Here is a 26,167-nt window from a genome sequence, read left to right on the forward strand (position 1 = left end):
GAATGGGTTACTTGCCTAGAATACAAGCTCTGTGAGAACAGGGACCGTGTCTATTTTGTTCCTGTGATACCCCAGCGCCTGAAGCAGCTTCTGCTCACAATAGTGGTTGAATAAATGTGCGTTTTGAAGAAATTAAAGGTAGACTTTAATACATTACCAGTTACCCTGACAAACATTAATAGAAACATTATTAGAAAGAAATGGTTTAGAGAAAAACGTATGGTGTATGCATAGTATATAAAGTACATAATATCTATGACATATCATACATTTGACATATTAATACATTTCCCTATGAATGGATAAGTTGGTATTTGTTCAAAACTTTCACAGATCATTCACAGGAGGCAATATATGTCTACCTGTTTGTGTCGGCACTCAGTGCCAGGCAGCGTAGAAATATACCTTGTTCAAAGCAGGAATAACCAACAGCAACTCCTGGGATTCCAGAACATGCTGGGGCTTCCGCCTTTTCTTTTTCTTTTCTGCCTTGGGGGACATTTTTCAAAAGGTGCTCAGAAGATTGTTAGGTAGTTAGGAGTACTTGTAATCTCTAATTAATGAGGATACCAATTTAAGGTTTAGGTGTGGGAAGCATTGGGGCTCATCTAATTCTTTCTTCCCTTTTACCGCATTTCCAGCCTGACCTGATTGCATTTCTCTCTCTCTTCTCTTTAAGATCTGACCCTCTCCTTCAGTGTGAAGAGCCGCTCCAGGAGGTGTGTAAACGGGCCCCTGCAGGAAGCAGCCAGGAGGCGGCTCTGGGCGCTGGAGAATGAGGACCAGGATGTGCGTGCACTGTTTAAGGTGAGCTTGGATGGAGGGGTGCAATTCTGAGCCTGCCTTATGTTCGTCTGGCCGCTGCAAGGTTCACCAGCACCTGGGACAGCGCCGGGAACAAAGTAGGCCCTCAAGAACAGGGCTGACTGAAGGAAACAATGAATGAAAATGTACATATTTTCTGCCCAACAAGAATAGGCAGCACTCCGAAGCTGGCGAGGAGTTGCAGAGTCAGAGAAAAACGGTTTCAAATCTGACACTGTTATTTGTTTGACCTTCTACAAGTTACTTAACCTGTGTAGGATGGGAATCGTTATGATGTCTATCAAGTATACTTTAAAAAAAATGAAATTAATTTTTTTAATTGGAATTTTATTGTTTTTTATTGTGATAAAATATGCATAACATAAACTCTCAACTTTAATTATTTTCAGTGTGTAATTCGGTGACATTAAGTGCACTCACATTGTTATGCAACCATCATCACTGTTCATTCCAGAACTTTTCCATCATCCCAAATGGAAGCTCTGTACCTACTAAACAATAACTCTCCTCTGTCCCCTTTCCTCAACACTGGTAACCAATAAGTATGTATTTTTTTAAATTACCAAAATTGCCAATCAAAAATTAGTAACTATACATTTAAAAAAAGATTTTTTTTTTCAACGTTTATTTATCTTTCTTGGGACAGAGAGAGACAGAGCATGAATGGGGGAGGGGCAGAGAGAGAGGGAGACACAGAATCGGAAACAGGCTCCAGGCTCTGAGCCATCAGCCCAGAGCCTGACGCGGGGCTCGAACTCACGGACCGCGAGATCGTGACCTGGCTGAAGACGGACGCTCAACCGACTGCGCCACCCAGGCGCCCCAGTAACTATACATTTTAGAATGGGAGGGAAAAAGGCATTGAAGTAAAAAACCAATTCGTCCTCTTTCATAGTGGGTAGCTAGTATCTTCAGTTGTTACACCAAGGAAGAAGGGTATGGCCAAATTATTTACAGCTTAGGAGGGACTTACTAGGAGAGCCAAAGTCAGAAATGGTTAAAAATTGTTGCAGCTAGAGGTGGGATAAAGACAATATTACTTTATGTAATAAACTAATATGTTCTAGTTATTTTTACAGTCCCTGAATTAATTTGATACAAATTATAAAGGGAAATGTGTTCTATTAATCTGTCACGTATAAAAAAAAAGAAAGGAAGTGTTTGGTGTGTTGGGAGGAGTCAGTGAGTCAGTATCTGTAGAGAGCTTGGCTTTGCTTGGGTGGTGGTATATACTCCATAAATAGTAGATAAATTATAAATAGTAGTGTTTTTTTTTTTTTTTTTTTTAATTTCCAGAATTCAGAAACTTGGAGGCACGAGCTGCTAACTGGCACCATAGTTTTTTTTAAAATTTGAGTCACTCTTGGCGTGGGCAAGAGCTGGGTTTGATTGAGCCAGGTGGTCTGCTGGGTTGAGGATTGAGCCAGGCAAACTTGTGTGCCAGAACTGAGACCTGGAGTCAGCTGGATCTCAGCTCCAGCCAAGGTGCCACGGCACACACACAGGTGACCATGGGCAGATTGCTTAACCTGTCTGTGCCTGGCCCTTGTTGACGTGGAGAGGGCCATTTTCTATTAAATCTGAGGTGCCATTTGATTATAAAACGCACCAACATCTTATATACCTCAAGGGAAGAAAAGAAATACGGCCAATTAAGTATGATGCCGTGCTTCCTTCTCTCTCGTTTCAGAAATGATCAAATGTGGGAAAAGTGCATCTTAGAAGGTATTCAGTAGTGTAATCGTACTCTTTTCACAGGGGTATTGTGAGTAAATGAGGCAATGTTCATAAAGATCTTTGTGAGGTGCCTGACAATTGATGAATCTCCCAGAAATCAATTTTTATCTAGAGCCCGTTCCCTGAGCAACAGGATCGACATCCTCCAAGGATCTGGGGACTCCTGGGGCCTGGTATGGGAGAACCCCAGCGTTTTGACTTTGTTGACCTGAGGGCTTTTTCTCTCTCCTGTCCTCTTCTCTTCTATCCACAGGGTAGATATCCTCTCTTTCTACCCTCTTCTTTCCACAGGGTTCTCCCAGAACAGTATTCCGGGGGTTGATCTTTGATGGCAGGACCTGGTCTGGGGGAGAAAGGATGTTCTGGCCATCTGTCCTTATAGTCAACCCTAGAAGCTTGGACAAGCAACAGGAAAAGATTTTATGCAGACTTGGGAAAACCAAGTCTGCATAGTGGTTCAGGCCTGTTTTCTCAGTTATTAAAAAAACTGGGGTGGGGGAGCATGCAAACTGCCTAGCACAGCCTTTCTGGAGGGCAGTTTGGCCCCCCCATTTTAGGATTGAAAACATGAATGTCTGCATTCCCAAATGCACATCTCAGAATAACTTGCGTCAAGACTATCAAAGATGTGTACAAAGATTTAACTCTAGGATGTTTATCACAGTACTGTTTAGGATGGTAAGAAAATTAAAACAACTCAAATGTCTAACCATAAGACAATGTTAAGAATTAATTATATTAATGTAGCAATGACATACGTAACCATTAAGAAGAATGCAGGTTATTTAACGACAAGGGAGCTGGTTCACAAAATATTATTTAGTTACAAAAGATTACAAAACAACTTACATAATGTAATTCTACTTATATAAAAATAGTTACTTCCAAACTCACGGAGAGGAAAAAGGATTCAGAGTTAATACGCAAGGGTGTTAACATCGATGATCTCTAGGAGGGGGGATTGTGGATGATTTTTGTTTTTGTGTAATTTGGTTTTTCTGTCAGCTTTATGAAAATACTCATTAGACATAGATTCACAATCAAAGTTTCTTTCAAGGTGCCTTCTATTATCTATCCTTCCCCTTCCCTTATACACCTTTTTTTTTTTTTTTTTTTTTTTTTTTTAACACAAAGGGTATTCTTTGCACCTTGCTTTCTTTCTGTTGTGACTATTGTTCCATCTAGCAGCATATATTTGGGGCTGTGTCAGAGCACCACGAATTTCCTCATTCTTTTTTATGGCTGAGTAATATCATAATATTCCATTGTGTGGGTGAATCATAATTCACCAGTCTCCTATTGATGGACATTTAGGTTGTTTCCTTTTTTTTTTTTTTTGGTGATATAAAAACAAATCAATGCCACAATCAAGAAATTCATACGAAGCATTTTGCGTGTCTATGAGATCATTAACAAGACGCTGTCACCCCAGGTCTTCTCACTGTTCTCTTTACTCAGGACCTCTCAGCCAGGTTGGTGGGTATCCAGTCCCAGAAGGCTCAGTTCCTCATCACCTTCAAGACCATGGAGGAAATCTGGAAGTTTTCCACCTACTTGAACTTAGGTATGATGTGGAGCAAGCAGGTGGAGGATGTAACTACATCAAAGTTCAGCCAATATGTAGGGCTTGACATTAGGGAATTGGCCCAGCTCTGATAACTGAAAGAGGTGGAGCCCTAACGTGGATGGTTAACTTTTGAAATGTCACAAACTACCTGGAACTAAATCTAAAGCAAATATTGACTACTACCCTCAAATGCTATGTGCCACATTTCTTCGATTTCAGGAAGAGACTACTTTCTCAGATAATCAGGCAACTGGCAGGAAGTTCTTAGTGATCTACTAAATTCAAAGGACTGGGAGAGATACAGACTGATGGTTTCGAAAAAAAAAAAAAAAAGGAAACCAGTCTTCAGTAAGATCAGAGTAGCTGCTCAGAATAGAAAAGCTCTGGGTACTGTAGCCCACGTTTTTGGAAAAGGGTCAAAGAAAGGGATGGGAAGGTATCTGCTAAAGGGGATTCAGATTGCAGGGTTTTCTAGGAAATGGCCTTGTGGAGGGAGGAAGGGGTCAAGATGGCTCTTGACTAGAAGGTATAGCTTCTCTCGTAGTCATGGCGACTTTCTGTTCTCCATACTGTGCATCTCCTGTGATCATTTAGAGACCCACCTCCAGTTTAAAGTGTACTCCATGGACCAGCAGCATTGGCCTCAGGTAGAACTTGTTAGAAAAGTGGAATCCCAGCACCCATCCCAGACCAACTGGCCCAGCATCTGTATTTTAATATGATCCCCAGGTGATTTATGTGTAATTAAAGTACAAGATGCACAATTATAGAAAACACACGAGGCCTAAGCAGGTATAATGGAGAGTCAGAATGGAAAAAAAAACAGGTTTTTGCATCTTAAGAAAGAGGCAGTCTCAAACAGAAGCAAAATTTTAACATAAATCATTCACATTTATAGGCAGGTGTGAATTATTACCCATAGTTGCAATTTGCAGAGTTACCAGTCTGGTTTTAACAAGGGAGACCATACTGAGCATGACTGATGGAGAGGGTCAGAGAGGGGATGTTAAAGAAAATCCTGACTCCTTTTGGGTCATGGACAGCCCACCAGCCACTGCATCATCTGGGACATAGAAATTTGAAACTCAAGTCAGGAAAACCTGAAGGCGGGTGTTGACCAGGACCTCCCAGGGTCCAAATTATGATCTTGGAGATTCCTCCATGGATGTATTAGAAAAAGGTAATTAGGTTTGGTCAGCTCATTGTGCATTTATGGTGACCCAAAACATGTTGGAAATGGTAAATATCCTTTAAAAATGACTTGTATTTCCCAACAGATGCTGAGAAGAAACAGTTCACTCTAGAAATTTTCTAGCTACCTCTCTATGCTCTTCTAATGCCAGTTAAATGGGGTCAGGTTGAGGGGCGCCTGGGTGGCTCAGTCGGTTAAGCGTCCGACTTCAGCTCAGGTCACGATCTCGCGGTCCGTGAGTTCGAGCCCCGCGTCGGGCTCTGGGCTGACAGCTCAGAGCCTGGAGCCTGTTTCAGATTCTGTGTCTCCCTCTCTCTGTCCCTCCCCCGTTCATGCTCTGTCTCTCTCTCTCTCAAAAATAAATAAACGTTAAAAAAAAAATAAAAAAAAAAAATAAATGGGGTCAGGTTGAGGATGGAAGTCCAAGAAGGAACTTCCAAAAGGAGCTTTCTCAACCTTTCCTGGGCTCAGCTAATGGCAGAAATCACGTTGTCCAGGAATCTTGTTGGCTTGATTTCTTAGGCTATGTATCTGCATGTCTGGAACATCTCCTCTTTGACCATAAGTACTGGCTCAACTGCAGATTGGTGGAAGATACAGAGATCCAAGTTTCCGTGGATGAGAAACACCTGGAAACAATATACCTGGGACTTCTGATACAGGAAGGTGAGCTTGGAGTGGGGTGGAATGGGCTTGTATGTGGATGTTTATTATCAGCGTCCCTGAAGTAATTAGGATACACAGAGAGGCAAAAATCATTCGAAGGTGAGAATATTCATAAAGAACCCACCTGTTATAATATTACTCCAAACATGTCTCTTGGTTTGACACTGACATCCCATGAACAGCTATATTTGTCAGTCTCACTGATTTTCTGGTGTTAGAACCACTTGGGGAATTTTTAGAAGACGCCCATGCCAGGGCTCCACCAGGGCCAATTAAATCTCCAGAGGTAGGAGCCAGGCTTTGGTATTTTTTGAAAGTTGCCCAGACAATACTAATGTGCATCCGAGAGTAAGAACCCCTTTTTAAAATATATATGATTGGACTGTGAGATAAAATTGCAGATCTTACAAATCCTGCCAGATTTTATGAAATTGAGGAAAATGGTGTCAGGGAACTTCTTGGAGCACCGGCTGATCTGTTTACAAGGAGGAATCTGAGCAGGGCTACAACCAATCAGTTAACAACTGATGATGCCACAGACATAGTGAAAAAGCCAGATTTGCATAGAATCTTTTGCAAAATGATGCTGTTTATGATTGCATTGCACAAATCACAGTGGAAGGAAAGAATGTCATACTGTGCTACCGTAAAATCTAGTTGCAGAAATTATATTCGCCCAAATCAACTTATTCTTTTCTGGTCCTCAGGTTAAGCAGAAGCTTGCAATTGTAACTGAAATTCTGTTAAATGTATTTTCATTAATTTTTGTTTCATTTTTTTTTTCAAGGCAAAGTCCCAATTAAACCTGATTCTCACAAATGACCCAGAGCTTATGGTGTCTAATTTAAGTGCCTTCCCTCTCAGTGGCTTTTTTTTCCCCCCTGGTACAGTTCTTCTGGGATCCCAAAGTCTCTCTGGGATGCCTCTCCCTTGGCTGTGTCCTTGACTCCCAGGAAGAAAAGTATTTCGGCTTCTGTTAGAAATGTTACATTGTGTGATAATCCCTTTTCACTTCCTTCTACTCCTTGGAGGGGCTTTTCTCATTATATACAGGCCACTTCTTCTGCAGAGCCGTGTGCTCTGTGGCTCAGCCGCCTGAGAAGGAAGGGGAGTATCTGACACTTTGGAAGAAGGAGTTAATCTCCGTGAAAATAGTTGAAGGCGGATCCGAGTGGGAGGGCGTGTCCCTGGTGACTGGTCAGCGGGGCCTGGTGCCCGTGTCAGCCCTGGAACCTCTGCCGCTCCCTTTCCACCAGTGAGTAGCCACCTGCATTGTGGGAGTGGGTCCCAGAGCAGAACTGAGGTCTGCACGGAACAGAGGAGACATGCTTGCCCATATGGGCATCTATGGTGCCAGGGTGGGAAGAAAACCTGGATGGTTTTTTGTCTTTTGTCATTTTTTTTAACGGTCAAAATTTGCACAACTTGATGAAACTGGAGACAACTCAAAATTTCAGATGGACATTGTACCTAAGAGGAAACCTACTGCCTCATCTCCAAATGCAGTGTTTCTCAGTGTGGGGACTGGGGACCATTTGTATCAGAATCATCTGGGGATTTACTATAAATTCAGTGCCCCCCTGGCCATCTTCAGACTCTATTAGGATTAGATTCAGGAATTTGCATTTTTTTTTTTTTTATTTTTTTTCAACGTTTATTTATTTTTGGGACAGAGAGAGACAGAGTATGAACGGGGGAGGGGCAGAGAGAGAGGGAGACACAGAATCGGAAACAGGCTCCAGGCTCTGAGCCATCAGCCCAGAGCCCGACGCGGGGCTCGAACTCACGGACCGCGAGATGGTGACCTGGCTGAAGTCGGACGCTTAACCGACTGCGCCACCCAGGCGCCCCAGGAATTTGCATTTTATATAAGCTCCCTTTGAATGTAAGAGGATGTGTTCCATACTAAAGTTTGAAAATCCCTGCCGGGAGATTGTCACATACCGAGTGACAATATGCATGATCCCAGGCTGTGGACCCTGTGGTTGGCTCTGGCAGAGAATTTGACAGTGATAATGGAAAGGGATCCCTTGTTAGTTATTTCACTGGCCAACTAATTGCAGAGCCAAAAAAATCATCCCAGGCCTGCTGAATTCCTCTCCTTTTCACAGTGCCTAAATGCCCAATAAATGTCGGTCATCATTATAATAGGAATAATAACCATGATACTTACCCATTATCACCCTCATTGTTATTTTAACGGACTATTCTGCTCGCTGTTGTCAGTTTTTTGAAATCTGTGTTTGCAAACCCCGCGTTTCCATTGGCAGATGGTTCCTAAAGAACTATCCAGGAAGCTGTGGCTTTTCCAGGAAGAGGGATTGGACAGGCTCCTATCAGATCGGTATGGCTGAGTTGAAGACGGTATTGTCGGGGAGATCCTATCGCCCTGCCTCCTAATTTTATCTGCAAGTTTGGAGTCCATTGATGGGAATTCCTGTTTAGCCTCTGCTGCTCCCGGGACTTGGAGAAAGTGGTTGCTCTCTATAACCTGGGTTTCCTTGCCTGTGAAATGAGAAGTCTCAACCCAGGGCTATTGATACAAATGCTCCCAGGGGCAGAGAGGGCCTGAATGGGAGAGGTAGGGGAGTGGTAGGGACCATAGGGATTGAAAGACATATGGGTGAATAAGCAGCCTGGTGTGGGCCACATGTGGGCTGCCTGTTCTCAATCTCTGGTCAAAACGTTTTTCCAATTTCCCTTAAAGTTAGGTGAAATGGGTCTTGAATGTAGGAAGAGTCAGAATGCCTGGCACACAATGGATATACTCAGTAAATATTTGTTGAATAGAGAAATATTTACATATATATATAATATTATGTATTATGTATATATGCGTATATTCTAGGTAATCTCTGTACGCATGTGTATGGATGTGAGTACACAAAAATACACATACACGCATGTAGCTATAAGTATATGTGTATCTACTGGAAATGAACTGTAATGTTTTCTAAGTGTCTGAAATATAATTCCTTTCATCTTCACCCTTAGAGCCCCTCCCCACTCCCAACCAACTTAGCCCAAGTGCAATTTTATAAGCTCTGAGCTCCAATGACACTTTATTTTTTTTTTCCCCAAATAGCACTTTATAAAAAGAAATGCAGGGAATTATGGAACCCAGACATTAGATCTAATCAATCAGTTGACCATAAGTAAGATTTTCAGCTATCTGAGGCAGTACAAGCATTCCCTGGAGTTATGAATACAGGGCTGTGACGTCTGCTCTGGGTTCAGATTCTGACTCCACACCTTAAGACCAGCGTGATCTCCATCGGTTCACAAGCTTACTGTGCCACAAGTTCCTAATGAGTAAAATGTTACCATAAAACTGACTTCGAATATCATGAGAAATCCACCAAAGGACATCTGAAAATCTCTTAGTATGGTTTTTTCACGCTGCAGGTGTTTAACACACTACAGATCCCATCAACCCACGAAGTGGTGGGAATTTCTGACCTTGAACACACAGCCGATAATAACTTGATCAAAAATGTCAGGGGACAAAAAAAAAAAAAAAAAAAAAGGCCAGTAGCTTTAGCAGAACGGCTAACGCAAATACGGAAACTAAGACACATAAAAACCATCGTTCCAAGCAAAGCAGGATTAGCGGAAAGAAGTGTTAACCAGAAGCTGAGAGACTGACTTCCTTGGACAAATCACATACCTTCTCTGTGCTTCCACCTTTTAACCTATAAAATGGGGATTCTGATCCCCTTGGGACTCTGGGGAGGATCTGAGAAAATGGGCTTAAACGTACTTTGTAAACTGGACGGTACGGAGCTTATAAATATGTCATTACTAGATCTTAGCTGGGAAACTCATCAAGCTGAGTAATGACCATCGTCAGAAGGGAAGTCTTTCAAATCCCTCTGGGTCCTGAGCGGTTTTCTGTTCACCGGTGGCACGAGGCTAACATTTATGGAGGGTTGATTAGGTACCAGGCATTGTGCATGTAATCGCTTTGGCTTTTCCTAATATTTATGAGACAAGCATTCTTATTATTCCCATTGTACAGTTGGGGAAACTGAGGCTCATAGTGGCCAAAGGAGTTGGAAGGAAATGGAGAGATCCCACAATGTTTTTCACACTGGTCTGTCAATTTGTGCTAAGCATGACAAAGTGTTTATGTGATAATGGCAAATCAGACATAGTAGGACGATATAGGAAGCTTTTCAGCTTGCCATGAGTGAACTTTATTCAGTTTTAGCGTATATCCAGTATTCTGAGATGATCTTTCCTGCATTTGTTAATACATCATTTCTTTTGTAAAGTGAAGGTGACAGTGGATGGTGGTTCCTTTCTTTGAATGTCTTAGTTTGGCAAAGTTAAAAGCCAGTTACCCTGTGTCATTCCTGCCAATTTCTTTCTTTCTTTCTTTTTTTTTTTTTTTTTTTTTTTTGGTGGGGGGTGGGTGTGGTGGGGAGACGATTTTACTGGTCCTTGAAATTCTAAATTCTGGGGACCCTTCATTTCATAGTATGCTGGAAGCAGTTTCCGCCTTATTTAGTTGACATGGATGTTATCTCCCCACAGGCAGAGGAAAATGTAAGGCCTGGAAAGAATATGAGAGGGAAGAAAAGGATGAGCTGAATTTTCACCAGGGAGAAAGCATCGAGATCATCGGCTTTGTCATACCTGGGCTTCAGTGGTTCATTGGAAAGTCGACACGCTCAGGAGAAGTGGGCTTTGTCCCCACCAGGAACATAGATCCTGAGTCTTACTCCCCAATGTGAGTATGGCAGACAGGCCCTCTGGGATCCTGGAGCAGGCACCTTCCCAGTGGCCCCACCCCATCCTGAACGGGATGGAGATGAGCTCCAGGGTTCCCTGGCAAGACAGAGCCGAAGAGCGCATTCTGACCACCAAGGCTGTCCCCAGGGCTGATGGGAAGGGGAGGATGAGTGATCAAGGAATGAGTCAGGTCCGTTCCGTTCAGCAGATGGTCATGAAGGCCTTCCTGTAAGGAGAGAAGCACGGCCCCAAGGTGAAGGGCCTGCTGTCATCCCTGCAGGTGTGGTGTTGGTTCTTGTATTCTGCCACTTACCCATCCAATCAAGGGGCCCCATTAGGGAAGGGCTCGCACAGGGACCTATAGATTACAGCTCAGGGAAAGGAGAGATCCTCCCATGGAGGTTTATCTGCTGAAAGCTAATTGTGTGGCAACAGTGTTGGCCACGATGGTAGAGTATATTTTACATTCGTTTCTGCCTGGAGTCTAGAGGGCTGGTTCTGAGAAGCAGATCGTGTGACCAATGAGCAGCAGGAATATTGACCAGTCTCCCTGGGTTGGCCTTCCTGCATGAGGATAAGAAACAGTAGGAAGCCTGGGCTCAGAAAGTACCAGAAGGAGCAGAGTTGGCTGCCACATTGAGACACAGGGAAAACGTGGCTCAAGGATTATCGAAGGCCCTGAACACTCGGACTGGAATCCCTTCCCTTGTATGAAAGAGCCACCGAAGAGAGTGGAAGAAGGGCAAAGTCTCCTTCTAAGCCCTGACCTTTATAGGGAGAAGAGACAGAAGGTCGTTTTCCCTACACAGAAATGTGGGAATCCAAGTGAGTCTAATCAAGGAAGAGACTCACTGAGCCCCTAAAGGATAATGGAGTGAATGGGAGTTTATAAGGAGGAAAAGGGTGTTCGGAGAACTCTCATGAAATAGGCAGTATTTGAGCCAGCTTTGTATGATGCAAGATATTTCAACTGATGGAAATGGAGAAACATGAACACAGGTAGGAAAAGTGAGGGGGACGCTTGAGGAATGGCTCCTGCTCATTGAGAAGCAAGTCATCAGGAGAGCACTGGTGTGGCAAAGACTTGGCGGGGCACGACGTGGCCATGAGGTGGCAGACGGAGAATGCCTGTGCAGGGGCCTGTGTCCTTTAACTGGCAGAGGACGGGGAGCCAGCGAGTGTCTCTGAGAAAGGGTGACAAATGATGTGCCTGGAACTTGAGGCAGCATAGCTTGGTAATCAGAATTCCAGAGCCAGACTGCCTGAGAGGCATTTATGGCCATGTGAGCACATTGTGAGTCTCCGCTAGCTTCCCAGCTTCAGGACCTTGGATATGTCCATCGGTGTCTCTATGCCTCAGGTTTCTCAACTGTAAAATGCATACAATGTTAGTACTTGCCCATAGGGTTGTCAGGAGTTAACGTGAGCTAATACTGTACATGTAAAGCACTTGGAATGGTGCGTGGCACAGTGTGTGTGTGTATATGACCAAAACGCATTGACTCTCACTAGTGCTGTTACTGCCATGGGTAATCTTTGAGAAGCAGTTTGAATAAGATGTCGGGGGCAATGTGTCAGATGTCATACATTATGGGACTTCTGTACCTCGTACCTTGCCCCAAATGGCAATAACTTGTACCTCTAAATTAATTTGATTACCACATTTTAGCTGACTTCGTGGGGTCCACTCTCACCATGAAGAACATAACCCCCTGTATTGAAGTGGTGGCATGAGAAATTCTCCTTGTTTCTAGTGTCTTCTGATGGCCTCTCTACCTCGTCACCTGTGGGACCCCATCACTAGAGACTACATATTGGGTAGGGAAGGGGAAAGTGAGCCAGGAGACAGGGAGAGAGGGAAGAAGGAGCGGGGGAGGGGGGGGAGTGGCTTATCACACCCCCTCTCCCCCCAAAGCACTCCCTAGATTACAGACCTCCCCAAATCACAGCAATGAGAGTCAAAGTCCATAAACCACCTGGTCACAAGCATCAGTCAGGGTGCCGAGGTCCTGGGAATCATCCTGTGTGTTATGCAGGTGGTCTGGCCACCGGGTGTCACTCTTAGTCTGTATTCATGTGGTATCAGGTTTCTGAAGAAGGTCTAGCATTTGCTGGTGTCCTTCCTCTTCCCATAGTCTCCCTCCCTGTGCTAGTATATTACTCCCTAAAGAGTACATTCATTCATTCATTCATCCACCCACCCATCCATCCATCCATCCATCCATCCATCCTCCCTCCCTCCCATCCATCCATCATCCATCCAACTGTATTTATTTAACCAAATTGGGACAATTAAGAGTGAAATTTCACAGAAGCTGTTTTGTGAGACAGGTTTGGTCTGTGCTTCTGACACATGGGAAAGGGATCCTGTTTTTCCAAGGAGGCAAAGTTGGGGGATTCCTTTTTTTAACAGCACATATTTCACTATCAGCTACCTAGTTTCACAGCAACAGCAGCTGGAAAACCAGTTCTTAAAACGTGGGTGCAGGCATTCTGTCTAAATAGACATGGTATTTGTTTTGGCCAGAGTGCCTTTAGAGATTTAAAAGCTTCTGATGGTGACAGAATGCCAGACCATTCTTTTCTTTTGATTTTGTGTTTTTAAAGAGTATTTGGGGTGTGTGTGTGTGTGTGTGTGTGTGTGTGTGTGTGTGTGTGTTGAGGGAAAAATGTCTTTAGATATAACTGAAGACCCTTTTTACTCCTTCTGACTTTTGCCTTCTGGTCCTGATTTCTTACCCCAGGGGCAGACTCTATTTGAATTTGATATGTATCCTTCCAGTCCTTATTCGGATACATTTTAGGAATAGATGTTCACTTGCAAAAACAACAACAACATACTAGAGTTTTGTGTATTTAAAAATGTATATCAATGGTTTTTTTTCTGTAACTGGCCTTTTTTTCAGTTGATAGGGTAAATTTAGGATATTCACATTATAGTAGATATAGTTCATTTCACCAAAGTGTTACTTAAAGGAAATGTATACATTGAAATGTGTAGATTAAAAAATAAGCAAAACCGAAAAATTAACGCACTCGGTATCAGATAAAAGAACGTAAGAGTAAAGCCAGTATTTCATAGTATTAGAAGTTTGAAAAATTCTGTTGCTTTACATCCCCTTTTTTATACTTGATATTGTTTATCTCTGCCTTTTTTTTATTAAAGAATTTTTAAAAAATATTTATTTATTTTTGTGAGAGAGACAGAGTATGAGTGGGGGAGAGGCAGAAAGAGAGGGAGACACAGAATCTGAAGCAGTTTCCAGGCTCTGAGCTGTCAGCCTAGAGCCCAACTTGGGGCTCAAACACGAACCGTGAGATCATGACCTGAGCCGAAGTCAGACACTTAACTGACTGAGCCACCCAGGTGTCCCTATAATTCCATTTCTTGTGGCATCTATTTTTGCTGTTAATCTCACAGCCATTTCTTGGCAGGTAGGCACCTTTTTTTCTCATTTTTTAAAGGTTATTCTTACTAATGTTTTGTACTATGATATACCTAGATGTGATTTTTCTGTTACATATTTATCGCAAGGTGTCCACTCCCTTGTTCACATCATGTATCTTTTAGTAGTTATTTCATTGGAGATCTGTGAGTTGTAACTACTCTCAGTCTTCAGTCCTTGTTTGTCTTAAATATACTTAAAATATACTTGTGAATGATAATTTAGCCGAGTATGGAATAGCCTTCAAAGTGGAGGGGAAAATAACTATTAATATAAAATTTCAAATCTGTTTTGCCAGGGTTTTGTCCATTTTATTAATCCTCAGAAACAATTTTTCTGATGTTGACCATCTTTATTGTTTCTCTGTTTTCTATTTCACTCATTTCACGTTTACCTTTATTGTTTTCTTCTACTTTATTTGTTTTTATTTCGTTAATTTATGCTCTTATCTTTTCTGTTTAACTTTCATCCTGTAAATCGAACAGTCAAGTAATAGATCGTTGAACCCAGAAAGAAGGATTAGGAGAAACAGGAAACATGAAAAGACCAATAACCCTAAAGAAACGGAAGTCATGTTAAAATTTTTATTATTTTTATTTATTTTGCTTAGGACGTGGTGTACTTCCTCAATTTGAAGACTCATGTCTTTCTTCAATTCTGGAAAATTCTCAGTCATTCTCCCTTTGAATATTGCCTCTCTCTCATTCTTTTTAGTCTCTCTTCCGGAATATTCCTATCAGAGGTATGTTGGACTTGCCATTCTATCCTCAATCTCGCTTAATCGGTTCTTTTCCATTTTTCATCTTTTTGTTCTTCTAGGTACATTCTGGGTGATTTCCTCAGAACCGTCTTCAGTTTCACTAATTCTCTCCTCTGCTGAGACTAAACCTGCCGTTTAACTCAACCCGTGTCGTCCTAAGTGTCCGTGCCTTTATTTTCATGTCTAGAATTTGTATTTTGCTATTTTTCACACATACTTGTTTCTACTGACCAGGTTCATATTTTCTCTGTAGCTTCTATTCAGTCTTTTATTTTATCATGTTAACCATGCCTATTATAAATTACTCTTTAGGTTGTTGCTATTTCTAGCTTTTGTAGTGTTCATTTACCTATTTGTGCACCTGCTGGCACTCATTGTCCGTGGCTCCTTTCCTCGCGTTTGTATTTTTGGTTACGTGAACGAATTCCCAACATTTTAAAACACGGTCTCTGCATGAAGCTGGACTGAAGAAAACATCCCCGCAGAGCAGTTTTGGCATTTGTTTTCCTTGAAAACTTAGGAACTCGAGGAAACTCAAGGTCCAGAGCTGGTTTTTCAATGTGAAGTTCTCTGACTCTGATACCTCCGTTGTACAGTGTAATTCAGAGCCCACACCTTCTAATGGTGTGAGTCCAGGTGTTTGATTTTTTCCAGAGACTCACACAGATGGAAAGTGTGTTGTTGGCAGGCAAGTTTTCCCATCTCCTCTTTACAGAAGTTGTAGTTCCTCCAGACTTCAGGCTCAAAGGGAGCTCAAAGCTATGGAGGGAGCTCAATTCAGCTTCCCGGCTTCACATAGACCCAAAGTCACATCTCCTGCCCCTGTGTGGCTTTATAAGGTGAGCCCCAACTCTGAGGGCCAGTATCCCAGCTGAGAACCCCTGGGGTCTCTGGGCCATCTGCTCTGGCTTCTCAACTTGACTTTGGTTTCTCCTTTTGTTTCTGGCTCCCAGGCATTTATTTCCTTTGCTTCCTTTCAGGTTAAAGAATGTATGAGAATATTCATCCACGTCACGTTTTATCTAGGATTTGTCTGTGTATGTGGGTGAGAGTAGCCCCCTGTGGAGCAGCTCAGCCTGCCCTATTTCTAGAAGTCCTACCATTCTAACCCAATTTCCATGCCAGGGAAACCCTAATGTAATTTGTGAGGCGTCTTGGACTCTTTCTAAATAGCTGGGACTCAGGCCATTAGCAGATCAGCTATGAGGCAACAGGCACACAGGCAGAAGATCACAGTTTCTGTCTCAGCTTGACCACTTTCTAGCTGTGTCATTCTGAGCATGTCGCTAAATGAAATCGCGAGTTCAGGAAATGCTGCGTAAAATGTAAGGGTTCTACAGAGATTTGAAATCCTAGAATTTTTTTTTTTTTTTTTTTTTCATCTCAGCTAAGTTTAGTTGTAGATTTCAGCTAGGTGCTCTTTTGAGGATGGCTGCTCTCATGGTCTGGGAGAATCTGGAAGTCAGGCCAGAGAGGTGCGGAGTCAGTAAGTGTCATGGAAAGAGTCCCGGGCCCGGTGTCGGGACAGAGCTTTCGTGCCCGTTCTGCCACGAACGGGTGGTGCCACCTTGAGCCGTTCACGTTAGCTCCTGGCCTTCTCATCACCGGGTTGACCTGAGTTCTGGGGACAAATGTAGGTGGCAGACCACAGCACTCTCATCCCTGCCCCTCCCTCAATTCAGCCTGAACTAGAGAAGCTCTTTTTACACCCTGCTGTACCACTTCCTAACCACCAACTTTATTTTTCTGTGTGTCAGTGTCATCCTGTGCAAAAAGTGATAAGAATAGCTCCTGCCTCAGAGGGCAATTGGGTAGACTATATGAGCTCAGACGGTCTGATTCACGATAAGCTCCCCGCCCCCCAACTAGTAGCCGTTATTAACTCTCGGGCCTTCCAAGTTATTTTTGTTTAAAAAAATGGATTCTGAGGTTTAAAAAAACGCAGCCTGATTTAGACCTGAAAGAGATCTTAAAAATTGTTCAGGTAGATTCTGGATTGAATTCCTTCCAAAGCACTTCTAGTTTCCACATTCTTTGATTCGTTGGCGAATTTCTAGCAAGCAAATTGGTTTTAGCAACGAGTTTATACAGCACAGCAAGTATAAGGATCTCTATTATCTGCCGTCGCTTCTTGCCGCCCTTGACCTTCCTTCTCCCCACTTCCCATCCACTCTCTGAATGCCACATAGTGCTTTTGTTCTGTGTCGTGAGATGAGATGGCAGCAGTTGTGAAAAGTCCCTTCTGACCATAGTCAAACTTTCTTCGTCGCTCCTCTAGATTGTGCCACCCATCCCTGACAAAGAAATATCTCTTAACGGTCCCTTTTCAACCCTTCCCTTTGGGGGCAAGAAATTCCTCTTTCCATTAAAAATGGGCACCGGGTGGTCTCCAAGAAAGGGGAGGGGTCGAGAGAAGGGCCTTTGTTTTTCTTGAGAGATGGAGTTTCAACAGGAGGGGTGTTTTTGTCTCCACTTCGACCTGCTCAGCAGCAGCATAGCTCATCTCTTCACGAGTGGGGTGCTGATAGCTTTTCTTCCTTGGCAGGAGAGGCAAATACCTTATGCAACCATGAGCTGAGGAGTGTGATTTCAGCTATGGCAAGCGAGTTGGCGGTTTCTCTGTGGCCTTCGCTATATCCTGGGCTGGAGAGAGAATGGTTGCGTCTGGGGCCTGGCACCGATCAACATCCATGTCTTTTGTCTCAATGCAGGAACAAGAGCTCCGCCTTTTTCAGCGATGAGGAAAGATGCTCTCTGTGGGTCCTGGGAAGTGACAGGAAAGCTGAGTGTGCCAGCTTCCTCCACACCCTTGCTCATACTGACATAGCGTCTGTCTACCGGCTTAGTGAGTATTTGCTCCTCAGACCCCTTTGAAAGCGCAGCTCAGCGATAGCATGCGAGGTCAACCAGATTGAGCCTTCCATTCTAATCTTGGAGAAGAAAACTGCCTGAGTTGAGACTGAGGTCTCTTCCCCTAGGGCTGAAGGGGGTCTAGGTCCCCAATGATGAAGGCAGGACTGTAGAAGGTTACAGGTTCTAAGAGGTGATTTCTCCTCTCATTTTATAGAGTGGAAATTGAGTTCCTGGTGAATTTGTGCCTGAGCCAGGCCAAGAACCGCCTTTCCCCATTTTCTAGTCAGGACCCTCCCTCCTCTACCACACTGGCCCCAACACAGAATGACATTCGTCTGTCGGGGTGTATTGGCTTTGGGTGGGGGAGGCACCTCAGTGCTGGCAGTTTTCATCAGTTTCTGCATGACTGATTGAGCGAACGACTGCCACTCCTTTTCCTTATTTTGGAAAGGCCCGCTGCTCTGTGTCAGGAAGGACGTTCACCCTTTGACCGTGGTTTGAGTGGTTTGAGTGGTTCTCCCATCTCTTCAGTGATGGTGATATTGTGTCCACCCCTGTGTGGCCAGATCAGATGGGGCACAGTTCATGGGCCCAGGACAGAGAATCTGCCGAGGGAACACACAGGCCCGCTCCCTGGAGCAGAGGTGGGCATTAGAATCTTTCGCCATGCACAAGGAGCACTTGTGAGGAGCACCTAGCCCAGGCATCTGCATCAGCCCTGGCAGAACTTTCTTGCCACAAACAGGTCACACCCCCTACCAGGCTGGACCAGGAAGCTGAAGCTGTGGACGTTGTCTGGCAGGGGTTGCTGAGGTCCGACAATCCAAGACTACTTTGGGTCTGCCTTCAGCAGGGGCAGGCCACAGACTTGGATCTAAGGGATCTACCAACCGTTGATCCAATGACTGGGAGAGATCTAGGAGCAGGTCCCAGGTAGCCGATTGCCTCCTATCTGAAGAGCGAGACTGCCTCTCTGTTGGATGCAGGGCAGAGCCTAGTGGTTATAAAGGTTTCCACTGTCACCAAGGCAACCAGCAGAGGGGCATCCTGTTGGTAAATTCCAGCTTCCTCAAGTCCTGTGCCCCAGGAAGGAGTGCCTCTGGGTACTTCTTCCTCCCAGAGGGGGCATCTTTTTGCAACTCACGCACCATTTGTGCTCTTGGTGGCCCTGGCCTGGAGAGATATGGCTGCAGTGAGACTCTCATGTGCTCTCAACGTCAGGGAGGGCCAGGGCACAACGGTAACTCTCCAGAGCCCGGTTCCCTATCTCTCCCACATTTGGCCATGGGGCCTTCTACCCTTCAGAGCTTACAGATCTCAAGTTACGTACAACGACTCTCACAGAGAGTGGTTGGCAGAAGCTTGACTTGGTGAAGGGCCTGCTGTCCTCAAAGTTCATTGGAGAGCGCAGAGTGAGGGCACAGGCAGCTGTTGTTTCTCTGCCAGGAAGAGTTAGAATCTTATTTCCAGAAGCCCCGGTCCCATGGAGACGAACCTGGTCTTCGCTTCCACAGTCGTACCATGACTGCTTTTGCTAAGAGAGTTAAGTTCTTTGCTGCCAAACTCGAGATGGCTTCTTGGTTCTCGACTAGCCTCCTTCCACTTTTGTGATGTCAGGCGATGGTCCCACAGGCACCTTGGTCTCTGTGTCTCTTTTCCCTCGGACTGTGCCTTTCCAGTCTCCTTCACTGCCTCCCACCTGCCGGGAGATGCTGGTGTTTCTCTGGCTCATTCACAAACCCCCCTCCCCCAGCTGCTTTGCTTTCTTGTCCGAACACTTCTCCTAGGACCTGGGCCCGTTCCTTGGGATGGGCTGTGGGTCCTCGATCTGTATTTGCAAGTCTCAACTTTTTTCTTTGGCTACAGATCTACTTCACTCTCAGCCTAGAGCCCCTGCGAGTACCTCAGACTCAAAATATCTAAATGCTGTGCTCAAGACGGTTCCTTCTCCCTCATCCCATGAAGTCACTTGAGGACCAAAACCAGGACACTCAGTGGCCTCTTCACTCTAGTTGCTTCGTTAGTCACCCTCGGTCACCTAGTCCCGTGTCCCATTGTACATACTGGATCAATGACTGTCGAGAAGATGAACGACGAACGGACGGAGGAAGGAAGAAGGAAGGGTGTCCACGTGGCATGATGCTACAGGCCACAAAGCGCACCATGCTTGGGAGTTTTGATCATGGCTCTGTTGTCATCTGCCTGGGAGATTTGGGCCTTTAGATTTTGTCATCCCCTTTCCCCCACCTCCTAGAAGAGAGCTCGTGTTTCTAGCTTCTCCACTTTTGTTTTCTGGCTCTGGGTCTTATTTCTACCTCCGTGCCCAACCGTGAAGTGAGTGGCTTAAACAAGATGCTCTCCAGGTCCCTACAGCTCTTAAGCTGATGATAAAGGAGAAGATTCTTCCCAGTTTCTTAGAGAAATTTAAACACAAAGGGTCCTGAGGGGACCACGGGTCTGGGGTATATACCTGCAGGCCTAGGCATGGTGGCCTATTCTGACCTAACACCAGGTCTGTCTTTCCTTTCCATCCAGGTGGGTTTGAATCCATCCAGAATCTTCCAAACGATCTAAGTGGTGAGTAGAGATCGTGCCGAACCTGACCTCCGGTCCTTCAGAACAGCCTCCTCCCCTCTTGCCAGGAGCTGGCCACCACAGTGGCACGTGCTTAGGGTTGCCCACCTCTGCCTGTCCCTTACAGCGTCCCAGCCTGAAGTCTTCAAGGAGGCCAGGACTGGTAGAGCCTGGGAGGAGCATCAGGCCGTGGGCTCCAGACAGTCTAGCAGTTCCGAGGACTCCAGCCTGGAGGAGGAGCTCCTCTCAGCAGCCTCAGACAGCTATCACTTGCCAGAGCCTGATGACCTCGATGACCCAGAACTGCTCGTGGACCTAAACACTGGTCAGGAAGAGGAGGAGGCTGAGAATTTCGCCCCCATGCTGGCGTTTCTGGATCACGAGGGCTACGCTGACCACTTTAGGAGCCTCTACGACTCCTCCTTCTCTTTCCTCACGTCTTCCTTTTACAGCTTCTCTGAGGAGGACGAACTTGTGGCCTACCTGGAGGCCTCAAGGAAGTGGGCCAAGAGGAACCACATGACCTGGGCCCATGCCCGGCTCTGCTTCCTCCTGGGCCGGCTGAGCGTCAGGAGGGTCAAACTCTCTCAGGCCAGGGTGTACTTTGAGGAGGCTATGTACATCCTCGATGGGGCATTTGAGGACCTATCCTTGGTGGCTGCTCTGTACATCAATCTGGCTGCCATCTACCTGAGGCAGAGGCTGAGGCATAAAGGCTCAGCCCTGCTAGAAAAGGCAGGTGCCCTGTTGGCCTGCCTGCCTGACCGTGAGTCCAGCACCAAGAATGAGCTTGACGTTGTGGCCTATGTGCTACGCCAGGGGATTGTGGCTGGCAGCTGTGTCCTGGAGGCCAGGGCCTGCTTCCTGGCCATCCGATTGCTCCTGGACTTAGGCCGGCATGAGGAGGTCCTGCCCTTTGCCGAGCGTCTGCAACTCCTCTCTGGACACCCTCCTGACCTGGATGCCGTGGCCACCATCTTGAGTTTTCTGTACGACAAGAAATACCTTCCACACCTTGCGGTGGCCTCTGTCCAGCAACGTGGTACCCAGAGTGCCCAAGGGATGTCCCTTCCAATTTGGCAGGTCTACCTGGTTCTCCAGAACACCGCCAAGCTCCTTGGAGTTCCCTCTTTAAGCTGGGGTGAAGTTTCTGCCCTGGCCTGCCCAGCACTCAGGCAGGCGCTGGTTGCCTGTGAAGAGCAGGCCAGTCGGAGCACCCAGAGGGCCCTGTGTCTCATCCTGTCCAAAGTGTACCTCCAACACAGGTCTCCTGATGGCGCCATCCACTACCTGAGCCAGGCCTTGGTGCTAGGGCAGCTGCTGGGTGAGCAGGAGGCCTTCGAGTCTTCCCTGTGCCTGGCGTGGGCTTATCTCGTAGCCAGCCAGGCAAAGAAGGCGTTGGACATTCTTGAGCCGCTGCTATACTCTCAGAAGGAGATGGAGAGCATCACCCAAAAGGGGGTGGTCCATAACCTCCTGGGCCTTGCACTTCAAGGTGAAGGCCGGGTGAACAGGGCAGCCAAGAACTATCTCCGGGCTTTGAACAGAGCTCAGGAAATGGGGAACGTGCGTAACCAGGCGGTGACTTTGGCCAATCTTGGCCACCTGACTCTCAAGTCCTGGGCTCGGCAACCAGCCAAGGACTATCTCCTGCGGGCCGTCCGACTCTATTCTGAACTCCAGACCAGCGTGGAGACAGACATGGAATTAGTACAGGTGCTTCTCTGGTTGGCCCAAGTCCTGGTGTCTGGACGTCAGCTGGCCAGTGGCCGCCTTTGTTACGAAATGGCATTGCTGTTGGGCTTAAGGCATCGGCACCTAAAGAGTGAGTATGTCCCACGCTGTTGCACGCTTCAGAGAAAAGTGTGCGATCACGTTTTGCCCTCGTCCTATCTCAAGTGATCTCATCCATGTCCCTGCTTTATGTTCAGGTCAGCTTCAGGTCACCAAATCCCTCTGCCATTTCTACAGCTCTGTTTCCCCAAACCCCGAGGCATGCATCACCTACCATGAGCATTGGCTGGCCCTAGCTCAGCAACTCAGGGACCGAGAGATGGAGGGGAGGCTGTTGGAGTCCCTCGGGCAGCTCTATCGGAACCTGAACACGGCCAGGTGAGTCTGGGCTCGGGGACAGTCCTGGAAACAGCTTACCTTCCTTGAGGAGAAGCAGCACTCTTTTCCTCAGGATGTGAAGTTCACATGCACATTCGAACAAGTTCTCTAATTTCTCTGTACCTCAGCCTCCTCATCAAAGATGAGAACGGTGGCATAGACCTTATACTATTAAAAAAAAAAAAAGTTTACCTATTTATTTTAAGACACAGACAACAGGGGAAGGGCAGAGAGAGAGGGAGACAGAATCCGAAGCAGGCTCCAGGCTCCGAGCTGTCAGCATAGAGCCCGAGGCAAGGCTCAAACTCACAAACCGTGAGATTATGACCTGAGCCGAAGTCCGAGGCTTGACCGACGGAGCCACCCGGGTGCCCCAAGGGGGCCTAATTTAGAGAGGTGGCAGTGATACAGGACTGGACCCCTCAGGAGGTCTTGGTTACCTGTGGACAATGGGTAATAGAGAAAGGACACAAAGTAAGTCAATCCACTGGTGGGGGGCGGGTGGGTAATATTTGACAGTAAAAACATTTGATTTGCAACCTTACCTTTAAAATGCATCTGGAAGTGATGGACCTACGTTTATTTTCACCTTTTAGTTAAGAGACTTAGGTTAGAATTGCAACCATGCAATAAGTCATAGAATAAACAGCAAAAGAACTGTTGACTTTTAGCTCAATTGTGTGCACAAGATTGCATAACAGCACGATGGAATATCCTTTGTTTTGCGACTGACTTTTCAGCCCTCTCTTAAAAAGCCTCCTCTTTGCAAAAATACACCAAACCTTAACTGTTTTACCCCAAAGCTTCTTTTAACCCCTTGACCTTTGAATCATTCTCACGTGAAGCATCCTGCTATCTTCTGCTGGTTTTCTCTTCTCTCACGTCCACACTGGGTCCAATCGGCCTACTCCTCATTCACCAGCGGTGTGGCCGGCTGTTCTGCTTCCCAGCAGGCCTTTAATTGATTCCATTACATTCTGCATGGTTTGCAAGAGATCTGACTTCATTTTGCAACAGATTAGCAGTGTGGCGTTGTACTCATAATTATGAATGACATCTAAAATACAGCAGGGATAATTGCCAGTGTTGAGCAGAGAGAGAGGTGGTTGGGGAGAAGCTAATTGAATGACAAACGTTGCTTCTCTGGGCAACGTGGCAACCTGGGGCATCAGGGCAGCCAGATCACTAATAGTCAGATAATAACCTCTCTCTGTTCCCCTCCCTCTGTCTCCCTCTCTCTCACCCTTTTCCTCTCTTGCAAGAATCGGGTGTCCTCTAAACCTCCCGCCATCTTTGCCTTCAGTTCTAGGACGGGAGGTTTGGATCCTTGCAGCGTGTGAGGGGACAGGAGGTGTGGCCCAGAGCGACACCGCTTCCATTCCAGGACGCCCCATGAATGTCCTTTTAGTGAGGAGTGGATTTTTGGCAGTCCTCATTCTGTCATTCTGGAAGTTGATCCGGATGGGGATCTTTTAATCCTCATATTCTAGAATTCTAATCTCTGAGATTCTGATCTGTACAACTCCCTTTCTTCTGCTTTACCACTAATGTGAGTGATACGAAGAAATTTAGGAAGTGCCTTAGGTGTCAGAGGAAACCCCTGCAAACATAAGGTCATCATCCCTTTGCAGAAATCTCAGTTCGTCAAGGAGAACGTGCTACAATGCTATATTTATTTAGCAGGTATAAATTACCTACTCCTGCAAGGCGCTTAACAGACACAGAGAAACAGGTATTTGCATACACCTTGAGGTGGTTACTGTAATTTAGCTCTAAGCTTCCTGGTAACTGAGGGAAAAAGGGGAAAGCCACAGGAGGTTCTCATTGTCTGATTAAAAAAAATAAACAAATGTGTCTGTTGGAGCAAATGCTTTTCTGGCACTTGTTTCTGGGAGGCTCTTATTAAGTGGGTCTTGATGTATGGACAGAGTTCTTCCACGAAACTCTTCCCTGTGGGATTTCCGTACTCACGACGCTCAAAGGCAGGAAGGGTTCCTGGGTGAGGATAGCAGGCATCTGCAGGGGAGGGTTTGGAGGGAAAGAAGAGGAGGGTTGGGGAAGACTTCATGACGGTGGTAGCGTGTGAAAAAGGTCTTAAGGGATTGGTAAGATTTTGGAAAGCGGAGGAGGGGAAGAGAATAGCATTTGGGGCCGTGGGGATTGCGGTAGCAGTGGGAAGGGGGGACCCATCTGGAAGACACTGTGTACGTTTGATGAAGTTTGGTGCTCAAGTGGATATGGGTAGTAAGGGAGAGAGAGGCCTTCAGCCTGTCCCCTAGGAGGGGATGCGGAGGTGGGCTGGGGTGGGGAGGGCCTCCGGACTGGCACAGCGGGCAGCCGTAATGAAAATGGTGGCCGGAATAGTAGCTAAAGGCCTTCACGGTGAGCATGCAGCGTTTACCAAGATACGTGTAATCTCAGGATAACTGCACAAATATCCACAAAGACCTGTGGGAACTGAGAACGAAGGAAGCCAAGTAATTTGAAGCTGTGCATTCGGGGTTGATACCCAGGTTGAGTCTAGCACAGGGGTTGGCAAACTTTTTGTTAAAGGTCAGACAGGAAATGTTTTAGGCGTGGTGGCCATGTGGTCCCGGTCACGACGACGCTGAGGTTGCATTGCCTTGTGAAAACAGCCATAGACTACGTGTGGGAGGGAGTGCGGCTGGGTTCACTGAGATTTGGTTTACAAAAGCAGGAGAAGGCTGCTTTGGCTCATGAGCCATAGTGTGCCAACCCCCGGTCTAGAGTCCATATTCGTAACTACTCTGTATGTATTCTGCCTGTTCGGTCAGCAATTTCCCCCCCAGATAAACTGTTAGCGTGGATGGCTATAGCGTGAAGGCTCCAGGAGTTGTATGGATGAGCAGGGCCTCACTGTTCATCTGGTCTGACCCCTGCCTGCTCCAGAGAGTCCTGGCTGCTGACCCACGTGGTTTCACCGGTAGTAGCTGAGATCCCGGATTCCTCCATTTATGGCGGTTTCACTGCCTCATGCTCCCTTTCTACTCATGTCAATTCCTCCTATTTGAAAGGTTTTCTCTAGGGTTTAGAGGTGGAGGATGGTAGGTGAGGGCATACAGACGGAGAAAGCTGCGGCCCAGCCTTTGGGTGTTTGCCTTGGAATACTTTGCTGTCCCTTTGTCCAGGACTCTCAGGGTCTTGCTATCTCTGCCTCCAGGGTGACAGCTACAAGACCTAGTGATTCCAGTCTCTCAGTGGGCAGGGCCCTTGGGCACCTTGTTTTCTGTCTTCAGGTGACATAGTATAGACTGTGCCTTGTACTGAACCAGGTGGGATCCATGGGAATTTTGAGGCTCTATTGAACCCAGCCGACAAATGTTCACTGGGCGTTTATGATAGCCCAAAAACCTGACAGAGAGCTATAGTCCCTGAGCTCACGATGCTTATAGTTCAAGATATTGACAATATTCACATACATGTTTGCCGAAGGTATCCTATAAATTGTGGTAAGGGCCGCCAAGGATGTGCATGTTATTTTTAGAAAGAAGACATGCCTGTATGCAACAAGTCTTCACGAAGTAATTCTTTGCATGTGGATAGAACAGTTGCCGGAAGTCCTTATTCTTATTCTTATGCTTCTTACTCCTGTGGAATGAACAAAGAAACGCTTCGTCATATGGTTTTCGGTGTAACTAATACAACCAACCACTAACATTTCTGTAACCCTGAACGAGGGA

The 26,167-nt window shown here is 45.8% G+C and overlaps 1 protein-coding gene across 7 annotated transcripts in view; it reads left to right on the top strand.

Annotated features, from left to right (window-relative positions):
• The window catches only part of SH3TC2 (SH3 domain and tetratricopeptide repeats 2), an 87,649-nt gene that overhangs the window by 48,966 nt on the left and 12,516 nt on the right, over positions 1-26,167 (top strand). For 6 of the 7 annotated variants that reach the window (XM_045437749.1, XM_045437742.1, XM_045437719.1 and 3 more), the window contains 10 exons: positions 680-807; positions 4,021-4,126; positions 5,844-5,987; positions 7,041-7,242; positions 8,258-8,331; positions 10,524-10,719; positions 17,639-17,772; positions 20,316-20,357; positions 20,482-22,179; positions 22,286-22,466. In XM_045437749.1, the coding sequence (XP_045293705.1) occupies positions 680-807; positions 4,021-4,126; positions 5,844-5,987; positions 7,041-7,242; positions 8,258-8,331; positions 10,524-10,719; positions 17,639-17,772; positions 20,316-20,357; positions 20,482-22,179; positions 22,286-22,466 (2,905 nt within the window). Of the gene's footprint in view, positions 1-679; positions 808-3,717; positions 4,127-5,843; positions 5,988-7,040; positions 7,243-8,257; positions 8,332-10,523; positions 10,720-17,638; positions 17,773-20,315; positions 20,358-20,481; positions 22,180-22,285; positions 22,467-26,167 lie in introns of those variants that run through there. The other variant, XM_045437760.1, reaches the window with a different exon arrangement.

This window comes from Leopardus geoffroyi, chromosome A1 (assembly GCF_018350155.1).
Source record: "Leopardus geoffroyi isolate Oge1 chromosome A1, O.geoffroyi_Oge1_pat1.0, whole genome shotgun sequence".
NCBI classification, from domain to species: domain Eukaryota; kingdom Metazoa; phylum Chordata; class Mammalia; order Carnivora; family Felidae; genus Leopardus; species Leopardus geoffroyi.